This window comes from Chanodichthys erythropterus, chromosome 11, assembly GCF_024489055.1.
Source record: "Chanodichthys erythropterus isolate Z2021 chromosome 11, ASM2448905v1, whole genome shotgun sequence".
In the NCBI taxonomy this organism is placed as follows: domain Eukaryota; kingdom Metazoa; phylum Chordata; class Actinopteri; order Cypriniformes; family Xenocyprididae; genus Chanodichthys; species Chanodichthys erythropterus.
Window position 1 is genome coordinate 7,916,976 of NC_090231.1, and position 12,037 is coordinate 7,929,012.

Sequence of the window (12,037 nt, forward strand, 5' to 3'; positions counted from 1 at the left end):
AACACAAATCACATACAGTAGTCTATTTGCCAAATCAATGTTATTTACTGCATAAATGAAGATAAATAAATAACCCAGGGTTATTTAAAATACATCTACACAAAATGAATTACCAAATATTGTAAAAGTATACTTACTAAGTATACTTTATTACTAAAGTATGAATGATGTGTATGAATGATTATTGTGAATTTAAACAAATAAATCATTGCCAAATGTAAATGTAGATCAACTTACACTTCCGAAAAGGAACATCTTCACCATACGTAGAATCAGATAGGCCCAGAATATGTGGAGCATCAACAGGATGACAAGCATGAAGTTAAAAAAGTAATATCCAAAGAATGGAGGGTAATAGTCAGGCGGGTAAACCCATGTGCAGTGAATGATCCTGGAATAAAGATACATGAGACAATATAAAAATGAGGTTTTTACAACCTTTCATAATATCGGTAGGAATAAACAAATAATGCACATACTGTTTGTTATATAAACTACACCTGAGACTCATTATCAGAACTCAAAGATGGAAGTAGTCACACATAAAATTCTCACCAAAATGGAAAGATTATGAGTCGTGTGACTATGAAGATAACAGCAAATACCACAAAGATGCCATTGCACGTTCTTTCCCATTTAGCATAGTTGAAGATCTTGGCGGACTGCAGAAAAATAACACAAAAACAAACAGGTGCAGTTTCAGCTGTAGAGCAGTAACCATATGAAACTAATAAGAACATCAGTCATTCGATTTGCACTGTTTAAAGTCACCATGAAATCAAAATCTTGTTCAAAATCCTGGAATACTGGGCACGTCCTGATTTTGCTGAGTTAGATGCGTTCCTGGGTGAATATATTTTGTTGATCCTGGAACAACATTCTAGTCGGAAAATTTAGTCTTAACCCTATTCCTACCCCTAAACCTAACCCTACCCATAAGTTATCCCAAAAAACAGAGGGAAATGATAGATGAGTAACACTGATGTAGAAGCACCAATCATGATTTTAAGCCTAAACTTGACATAATCTGTAAACTTGTCCCTCAAATCTCATTGGTTGATTTGAATGTTGCTCCAGGATCAACAAAAATGTTGACCCAGGAACATGTTGACCTCAGCAATATCAGGTTATGCGGAATACTGGAGTGTTTATTATAAATTATTTGTCAGTGCACATTATTATTATTATTTTAATTCACATGCATTTGTAATCTTTAATCAAAATATCTTTCCCTCCCTCTTGCGGCGACATCTCTTCTCTTGTCTAATGATGTGTTTACTGGCGTGAGGGCGGGGCAACCTGTCACTCACATGAGATCCACCAAAAGCAAACCACAACCATTCAATCAATTCCCATGGATAAAATCAAGCCCCACCCTACATTTTTCTTGATCCAGAAGCCGTTTCACTCGGATGTACGTCACAGAGAAGAAAAGCCTATGGCAACTTCTGACTTTAATACTGACGCTAAACTATTGTGACATTAATAAAAGGTTTAGTTCACATAAAAATGAAAATTCTGTCCTTAATTACTCACCCTCATGTCGTGCCACACCCATAAGACCTTTGTTCATCTTCAGAACACAAATTAAGATATTTTTGACGAAATAGGGTTTTTTATCTCCCATAGATAGCAACGAAATTACCACCTTCAAGGTCTTGAGAAATAGTAAAGACATTGTGAAAACAGTTCACATGGCTATAGTGGTTCAACCTTAGGCCGTGTGTCCACCAGAGCCAATGTGGAATTACTTGCTATGCATGTTCGGAGACCAGCAATATTAATTTCTCATCCATTTTGTTTCTGTTTGTTGATGTCGCTGTACAGCAAGAATGTGACAGTTGGTCGGAGTTGTATTTGTCCCGCCCCTCCTTCACTCTGATTGGACGGCTGGCTAAAAAGTGACAGTGATGAGCGCAGCGTTTTACTCAAAGTTGAACCTTCTTCAACTCGAAGCGACCAGTAAAAAACGCTGAGCTCTCAGCGCTTGAGCGTGAAAAAGACGCTCAGCGCCTCGTTACGCGTTTAAAAAACGCGGCGCTCCCATTGAAAACAATTGAAAAAGTACGCTAGCAGCTGGAAAAAACGCTCTGGTGGACACACGGCCTTAATGTTATGAAGCGACGAGAATACTTTCTGTGCGCAAAAACAAAACAAAAATAACCACTTTATTCAACAATTTTTCCTCTTCCCTCCTACGCAGTTGACACAGTGAACAGCTTCCGTGTTTATGTCCAAATGCCGGCTCAGTATTGGCCGACGCTTTTCAAGTGAGCAGCACGACGCCAGGCCTGGATTGGCTAATCGGGAGCACCGGGAGAATTCCCGGTGGGACGGTCAGTTTATTTGACCGCGAGGGCCGGTGTTGTCATGGCACTGGGTTGAAATATGGATGCTCTAAAAACTATGGACGCGGCCATGTACTAAAGGCTGGAATACACTACACGATTTTTAAAATCTGAACAGATTTTTAAAACACTAGGCGAATACACTTGCCGACTTTGTAAATGATTACAGAGAAAAGCCGGGCATCATACACTACCAGACTTTAAAATCGTTCGGAACACAAACAGACAGGCGAAACAAATGCAAGAGATGAGTAGTGGAAGATGCGAGGCAAATGCTTTTGGAGATAGACAGGGGTGGGTAGACACAGTCAGTATGGACAGATTACAACAGGAGTTAGAGGTAAATTGTGTAGTTTTATGAATATCCAAGTTGTTACCTATAATGTAATCAATTATCATAATCAGTCGCTATGTACATTTAATGTAATATAATTAATAATTCTTCTGGCGTAAATGTATAATAGTGATGAATATTAACATATTTAATAATGAACGAATCCGGATTTGCCGCAGAATGTGGTTTGCTAACTCTCTCAAGACAAAGCTAACAGTACTTACTGAAGCAATTTTTCTATCATGGTGGAGCTCCACTTATTCTTCAGTGATTTTTTTATTGCGTTATGAAAAAGAATTTCCGTATTTTTCAACCTGTGTGACGAAACTGCCGCAAACAAATATAAAACGGCAGATTCTGCATTTTCTCATTCATGAATGTCATGTGCGATCTCGCGGGCGCGGCTCCATCTAGCGGCTGTAAGCGGTATATTTTAGTGTCTCAACATGATTACCATGATTACTCGTCAGGCGCCAAGCTTGTGATTCGTGCGCTGAATGAGGTAAGTTTTTCCTTATTACCCGATTTTGTACAGTAGTCTCATTTCTTTCTCGATCTTTTTGACTTTGCACCCTTGATTTGCATTGTTTGGGCAGCGTATGACTGTATCGTGTACTATATTTATATAACAACAACACATATAGTGCACTGATGTGTGTTCTAAAATCGGCTCAAAATATCAAACATGTTTGATATCCTCCCGACTGGATGGAATCAAAATCTGAAGCTGAGTCTATGATCATGATATACTACGCGATTTTCCATGGAATCTGTCGGCTCAAATCTGCAGACTGGCTCTGACTTTTGTCAACTAGCGTCAACTTGTTCAGACTATAAATCGGGGGGGAAAATCGGGGCAAAAATCGTGTAGTGTATTCCAGCCTTAAGCTGAGTAGCCTAACTTTTTCCTAAAAACCATTCAGTGATGGATTTAGGACTGGACGGCCCAGGGCGGCACGGGGCAGGGGCACCCGCGCAAGAAAAAACAAACAAACGAATGTGCGATCAGGTTTTTTACCGCTCATTTGCATGCAACGTCAATGACATCATGTCACTCGGTGGGTAAATTAACCTGGATTCGGAGTGTGCGCTCGGAGAAGACAACTCACTCAAAAGTATACGAGAAGAAGGGATGAGGTGACGTCTGCAGGGACAGCGGGACAAGTTCTAAATCAACGCTAAATTATGGTAAGGCAAAAGGTCTAAGCCACCGGAGGCTGATTCAAGTAACGTAAATAAATAAAAAGGAAGAGGGGAAAACATGCAAAAGATAAAGCAGCTATTACTCATATCGTAATAATAGTAGGCAAATAATAAAATATAGGGCCTATCACTTATGTTATGTTTCTAGCTATGCTATTACACATTGGCCAACAATATATTTTTTTCTGTCCAACTAGCTTAAATGGGTTTTTAACATAACTAATTTTTATACAAACGTAATAGCCTACTGTAATATTTTGCAGTTAAGTTGTAAAGTTGTGCAGTTTTGTAGGATTTATGGTATTTTGTGTTATTTATTTGCCTCAATTTGTAATCATTTAAGTATATACATTTATATAAAATAGCAAAATTTTACGTTAAATCCACTTTAATAAAAATCTACATTTCTAAATTTCATTCATAGTGATAGACATTAAAAATGTGCCTGGGTTTAGTGGACGATTACTGCCATCTACTGGAAAGCAAACGCTTAATGAAATTAAAATTGAAATAACATGAATTTTTAACTACAGCCACTAGATGGCTAGAGAATTAATCAATGGTTCACATTATAAAAATCATTATTATAACTATAAAAATAACTCTATATCAAATTTTAGCATTTTTTGTACTATCATTTGTACTATCATGGTATTTGAGGATATTTTTGAAAAATACAATTATTTACAAGGTTGTAGAGAACAGTGCACTATTGCAGACTTATATACTGAGGTTTTAATTACATTATTTTAATATAGTCAGTCGTGAATTAAAGTGGGCCGGTCTAAGGCATGAAACTCCAGGGCTGAAAATGAGTCCCAATCCGGCCCTGCGCGACGCATATGTGATGCTGTCGCAGGAGCCGGCCAATAATAAGCCAGCGTTCGGACGTTAACACAGAAGTACTGCAATGTGTCTTCAACTTAAACAGCATAGGAGAATGACAGGGTAGAGAGGAAATTTGTTGAATAGAGTCGTTATTTTTGTTTTAGTTTTCTAATCGCTTCATTACATTAAGGTTGAACCACTATAGTCACGTTGACTATTTTAATGATGTCTTTATTATTTCTATGGACCTTGAATGTGGTAATTTCATTGCTTTTTCTCTCAGATTTCATCAACAATTTTTTAATTTGTGCTCAGAAGATGAACGAAAGTCTTACAGGTGTGGAACAACATGAGGGTGAGTAATTAATGACAGAAATGTTTATTTTTTAAACATTCTTAAAGACACCATTAAAAAGATAAAACCCTAATAAAAAGGTAAAGTGGTAAAAGCCTAAAAAAAAAGAATAATCAAATAAAATAATCATATTATTAACCTCCAAAAGAATGTCTGAAGAATCGTGAATAAGCATGACCAGGGTCCCGACCCGGATGTAGTTTCCACACCAGGAGAAGGCCAAGAGTGTCAGTGTGGCCCAATGATGGATGATCTGTTCTTTAAAGTCCTGAAATAAAAAATGTTCACAATCATTTTCTGTGACAGTGAAAGAAGTAGATGAGATCTGTATCTGAAATAAAAACAACAAATCGATTTAGATTTAAATTATAGATTACAATAGCGTTCAGTTTATTTTTTTATTTTTTTAAATAATAACCAGATGTTTATTCTAGGTCATGTGATAAAAGGTTAGGCTCAAAACATACTTCAAAGTTTAATTTGAAAGATTTTAATTAGTTAAAATCCTGAGGGTATAATCATGCAGAGTAAGATCACACGATACTGACCTTTCGTTTGACATCGAATGTTATTCTGAGCACTAGCGACAAATAGAAGCTCATCTCCACAATATAATACCAATACTGCGACTCTAGCATGGACTGCAGAAGCAAAAACACAACAATAAGCTTTCAGAGAAATGCACAATAACAAGGTATGACCACCATTACATTTTTATGATGGAAAATGACTCTGATTGATCCGAGATACAACTCAATGTGAGTTTTATGTAATTCAGTGTGCTTTGATGCAGCGGGAGTTTGAAGAGGGTGCTTTTTTTGAGTGATTATTCTAGGAAACTCAATGTTTTGAGTGCCAATCTGGATGACATCACTCTTCTTTTGATTACAACCTGGAACTAACGAGTGAACGGTTCCAAAAAAACTCTTCAGCTGAGCCAACACAAACCATCTTTCTTCTAAATATGGCCATGTTTGATTTGGAACAAGCGTGAACATTATTATCTGCCTTATTTATTAGCCATGTCGTAAATTTGAGCATTGCGTGAACACTTTATCGGGGCCAGGTCAAAGTGAGCAAATTCACGCCTGCTCTTATTAGTGCAAGTAATATGAACAATAAAATATTCCTTGGAATAAATACAAGCAAATTAAAGATCTGAAGTCTGGAACTTACCTGTTTGGGATAACCATTCCATACCTCCCGCAAATTATAAAACCAGGGTTTCTGCAATAAATAGATGAATCAATTAAAATACTGATCAGCTGGCAGCAAAATCTATGACAACATGGCCTCTAAACAAAGTTTAAACTCTAAACTTTATTTTCTGACATGAGAAAGCTGTGTATTTATGTATTTATGACTAGAGCTGCAATGTGACTGTGTTCTAAAACCTAGTGTGCTGCCTACTTAGGCAGCATTTTAAGGCATCGATGGGATGATCCCAACACAAAGACTGCTCCCAAAGGCAATCCCAAAATGCAGTGGTTCTCAACCAGGGGGCTAAGAAGAGGGCCTCAAGATGACTTAAATGATTTAAAAAACAACTTTAAAAGGACTAAAACAATTAAATATCAAGAACAACAACTGTTTTTGTTTTTCTTTCAATTTAAAAGTGTGATTCTAGACCTGGAAAAGTCAATAAATTAAAATGCCATGAGCATTTTTATCTATATGCAATTTTCTAGTTTTTCCAAGAAATGGCATAATATTTTACATTTTGGATTCAGTTACTTTTTAAATTTACAGAAACCGGTAACACTTTAGAATAATGGTCCGTCATTAATAAGTAACTATAAGGCAGGACTAATGAGTAGTACTACATTAACACTTAATCTACTACTATTAACTAATATAGAAACAAGCTTAACTAATCAGTAAGTAATATCAAATTTAGGACTAAGATAGTTCCTTATTAGCTAATCAATAATTAGAGAATGAGATTGGCATCATTAAGAACTAATAGATAACTATGACAAATGATAAAGAATTACTAATTAATTACTAATCACAACATTAAAGTGTTTCTTGAAGATTGTCCTTTTTTACTCTCAACATGGTCATAAAATGTATCACTAATTACTAAAGTACCTAGTCATTCTTCAAGAACTACTAGTGGTCTGGACCATGATTTAAAAGTAAAAAAGATGTTTTTCACTTTAAAATAATGGTCCTGATCACTAGTAGTTCCTGCATAGTGACTACGTAACACTTGAGTAATTAATGATGCATTTTATGACCAAGTTGAGAGTAAAAATTATGACTGATTACATCTCAGACACATGATAATGTTCTTTATAATTTGTCCTTTAGTTAATAGTTATTAATGATGGTAATCTCATTAGGTTATTATTGATTAGCTAATAAAAAAATATCTTCTAAATTTGATATTACTTACTGATTAGATAAGTTTGTTTCTATATTAGTTAATAGAAGTAGCTGAAGTGTTAATGTAGATTAGTCCTGTATTACTTCCTGCATAGTTACTTATTAAAGGTGCCGTAGAACGTCTTTGCACAAGATGTAATATAAGTGTAAGGTGTCCCCTGAATGTGTCTCAGCTCAAAATACCCCATACATTTTTTTAAATTATTTTTTTTAACTGCCTATTTTGGGGCATCATTAACTATGCACCGATTCAGGCTGCGCGGCCCCTTTAAATCTCTTGCTCCCTGCCCTCCCGAGCTCTCGACTATAAGTGCAGTTATAAAGTGCATAAACAAAGTTCACACAGCTAATATAACCCTCAAATGGATCTTTATGAGATGTTCGTCATTCATGCTGCATGCATGCATCGATTCCTGTAAGTATGGTATTTATTTGGATGTTTACATTTGATTCTGAATGAGTTTGATAGTGCTCCGTGGCTAAAGCTAACATTACACACTGTTGGAGAGATTTATAAAGAATGAAGTTGTGTTTATGAATTATACAGACTGCAAGTGTTTAAAAATGAAAATAGCGACGGTTCTTTTCTCCGTGAATACAGTAATAAACGATGGTAACTTTAACCACATCTAACAGTACATTACCAACATGCTAACAAAACATTTAGAAAGAGAGTTCACAAATATCACTAAAAATATCATGTAATCATGGATCATGTCAGTTATTATTGCTCCATCTGCCATTTTTCGCTATTGTTCTTGATTCAGCTGTACAGATCCAGACGTTAATACTGCCTGCCCTTGTGTAATGCCTTGAACATGGGCTGGCATATGCAAATATTGGGGGTGTACATATTAATGATCCTGATTGTTACGTAACAGTCGGTGTTATGTTGAGATTCGCCTGTTCTTCGGAGGTCTTTTAAACAAATGAGATTTATATAAGAAGGAGGAAGCAATGGTGTTTGAGACTCACTAGCTGTGTCCCAATTCAGGGGCTGCACACTTCGAAGTGCATGGAAGGGGTGGGGTTTTGGAGAGGTGGGTTGCCAGGTCTGCGCAACAAAACCATCCCAAAAGTAGTGTAATCACAGCACAAGTGTAAAAGTATCCCAATCCCAGACGTGGCAACAATGAGTCGAGTGTCCTTACATGGCTAGCGGCTGTGTGACAGACAGCTGACAGTTGATGTTTGTGTGTGCATTTTAAAGTTTTATGACTTTCTATTGGGTTTTGACATGCTTCACGACGGGACACTGGACCAAAATATGTATGGTTAAACTAAGTTAGTTTTATATCGTCTGCAAACCTTGTTTGTTTGTTTTTTTTTTATGTTAAAAGAAACGTTAACTGTGAAAATACATTAATATTTATACATTTACTCTGTAAATGTATTTAAGTCTAAATTCAAAGTATAGTTCTTTAGGATTTTATTCAACTGCACTCCATCTCAGAGACAAATATTAATATTGTATTTATGAAAAACTGACGTTTTGGACATCACGGATATTACAGTTTGATTTAGATACTGGTGAACACGGGGCATATCTTACATTTATGTGAATTCACACCTGAACTGCTGTCGACACCGGCGCGCAATGAATTGTGGGATAGTGTAGACCGCGAAGTGTCTTGAGATGGGAGCTTCATTCCACTGGGAAACGGAGAGGGCGCACTTGAAGTCACTCTCGAATTACGTCATCTCTCCTCGCGCCGCGGTGAATCGCACTTCAAAGGCCGCTTTCCCCCCACTTTTCTCAAGAGCAGAATACAGTGCGCAAAATGGGTACATTAAAATGTGTCGATATAAATATTATTTAAATGTCACTTTGCCAGTGAAACAGCCTAATTTACAGCTTATTTTTGTGATGTAATTTAAAAATGAAATGCATACGTTATATTTGTAATGTAATTTATTTGTAAATGAGCAGGTTACTATAATTTCTGTTCTACATTTTTTTACGCATGTTCATGTGTGTAAATAGAATTGTTCTGTTCATTTTATTTATTTTATGCAACTTATAATTTTACATGAAACATATACAACATATACAATCATTTTTTCATCATGTAAATTAAATGTTTTTACATTCAAATACATTGTTCTATAGCGACATAAAGTACCTTTTACAACTATTTACAACAGAACTAAGGAAAACAACACTTTTCACTTAACAGTACATAAAACAGAACAAAGCATATTTGTGTACATATTCATTCAGCTGAGCAGGGAGACGCTGGTGGAGCTGCTTGACCTGGATGGGCTTCAGAGACTTGCAGGACTGATTCAATCGAAGGCTTCCATAATATTTGAACATACAAACAGAGATGGAGTGCAGTTGAATAAAACCCTAAAGTACTGTACTTTAAATTTAGACTTCAATACATCTTAAATAGCTACAGAGTACAATGTTAACTTGCTAACGATATAAAACTAACATTAGGCCTACATAGTTTAACCGTATATTTTGGTCCAGTGTCCTGTCGTGAAACATGTCAAAACCCAATAGAAAGTCATAAAACTTTAAAATGCACAAACATCAACTGTCAGCTGTCTGTCACACAGCCACTAGCCATGAAAGGACACTCGGCTCATTGTTGCCACGTCTGGGATTGGGATACTTTTACACTTGTGCTGTGATTACACTACTTTTGGGATGGTTTTGTTGCGCAGACCTGGCAACCCACCTCTCCAAAACCCCACCCCTTTCATGCACTTCGAAGTGCGCGGCCTCTGAATTGGGACACAGCTACTGTATGTCATTTCCATGTACTGAACTCTTGTTATTCAACTATGCCAAGGTAAATTCAATTTTTGATTCTAGGGCACCTTTAATGACGGACCATTATTCTAAAGTGTTACCCAGAAAACATAAGTGTCCTTGGGTTAAAATAATTTTGAAAAAAAGTTTTGTTGTGGATAATGGGGGGCTTTGGAGTCAAAATGGTTGAGAATGAATCACTGCCATGCATTGCAATATTTAAATCTGAATGCAAGTATATGTATAAATCATGCAGTAACAAAAGGAAGAATCAATATAAAGAGTTCAGTTTAATTAAGAATAAACTAGTTTACCCAATATTTGTCTGAACTATGTATCATGTCATTAACTTAGCAACATGATAACACCAATTTCTATTCTGTCTAAATCATTTCTAATCAATCGTTAGTGGTGTCCTCCTGGGCGCTGTGTATGCATTTGTATGATGCTGCCTATGTAGTGTGTTTCAAATCGATCTGTATTTCCCACAGTGCTCATCTGTAAGAAGCTTCACTCACATTAGATCTCTCAGTCCCTGAGGGCATCATAGAGCTGATCACAGAACAGTTTCAATGGTCCTAATCATGTCAATCATCAGTACAGGAAAACAGGCAAAATTTTCACATATTTCTTACTTAAGATATGCAGAAGGAAACACGTTAACAGGTTCATTTTAAAAGTAAATCTGTGAGAAGATGGAGAGGATAAACTTACATCATACAGGGCTATGATTCCACCAATGAACGCCCCCAGATAAAACACCATCCGCCAACTATAGAGACAACCCAACAGAGAGGAATGTTCATGTGATCAGGGATTACATTCAGATCAAAACAACTAATCAACACTAGTCCGGACAGTGGAAGCACACAACAACAAGTCAGCAACCACTTGGGTTTCGGGCCTTGTTTAGACTTAATGACCACTGCAGTGCATTGTGAGTATTACATATGGAACAGTGTTTAACAGGTAATGCTTTAAAATAAAGGTTTTGTTTGTTAATATTAATTAACTATATAGTTAACATAATCTAAGAATTAACAATACTTCTGCAGCATTTATTATCCTAATATTAATCTCAATATTTCAGATCAAAAAATGACTGTTAACATTTTTATTAACTAACATTATCAAAGGTTAATAGTAGCCTACATACTGCACATTGTTAATGTGAGTTAATGGATTAACTAATGCTAACAAATGAGACCTTATTGTAAAGTGTTATTGTTTTATAAAATAAAAACAGTAAAAATTTGTATAAAAATAAATACATTTTTCATCTATTTGGATTATTGTAGGCTATAGCTTACTCTGACTCATTGATGAGTAATTTGGTGATTTATTTATGAAAATAAAATATATATATGAAGATTTCAGATGCAAAAGCCTCTAAGTGCCATGTGAAATTTTCTTCTAAAATGAGCATTTTTATCAAGCTTGTCTGTTTAGGTTCAGTAATTTCACTTTAATGGCAATTAATAGGTCCTTTTCATTGCCATTAAAGTGAAATATCTGAACATAAACATACGAGCTTGATAAAAATGCTTATTATATATATATATATATAACAGTGGTGTAGTCTACGTAATACGCAGATATACACCGTATATCCACTAGGAAAGGTCAAGGATTTCCTTTTTCTTTTTTCGTACCCTCAAAAGCGCGAGGATATGTAACCATCCAATAACTCACAATATGATTTGCAATTTGTTGCTTTTGACATGAAAAAGTGTCATATCTCTCAAGTCTCAAGTTTCATATTTTGCTTTGGAATAAAAAAAACATACTGTTTTGGTGCTCTTTAATGTGGAGTGACAGAT

At 35.9% G+C, this 12,037-nt stretch overlaps 1 protein-coding gene across 5 annotated transcripts in view; it reads right to left on the reverse strand.

Annotated features, from left to right (window-relative positions):
• cers3a (ceramide synthase 3a) overlaps positions 1-12,037 on the reverse strand; it is a 34,227-nt gene that overhangs the window by 6,736 nt on the left and 15,454 nt on the right. For 2 of the 5 annotated variants that reach the window (XM_067401369.1, XM_067401371.1), the window contains 6 exons: positions 10,932-10,989; positions 6,245-6,295; positions 5,617-5,709; positions 5,208-5,336; positions 556-662; positions 238-391 (listed from right to left, as the gene is read on the reverse strand). In XM_067401369.1, the coding sequence (XP_067257470.1) occupies positions 238-391; positions 556-662; positions 5,208-5,336; positions 5,617-5,709; positions 6,245-6,295; positions 10,932-10,989 (592 nt within the window). Of the gene's footprint in view, positions 1-237; positions 392-479; positions 663-5,207; positions 5,337-5,616; positions 5,710-6,244; positions 6,296-10,931; positions 10,990-12,037 lie in introns of those variants that run through there. The other 3 variants (XR_010896470.1, XR_010896468.1, XR_010896469.1) reach the window with 3 other exon arrangements.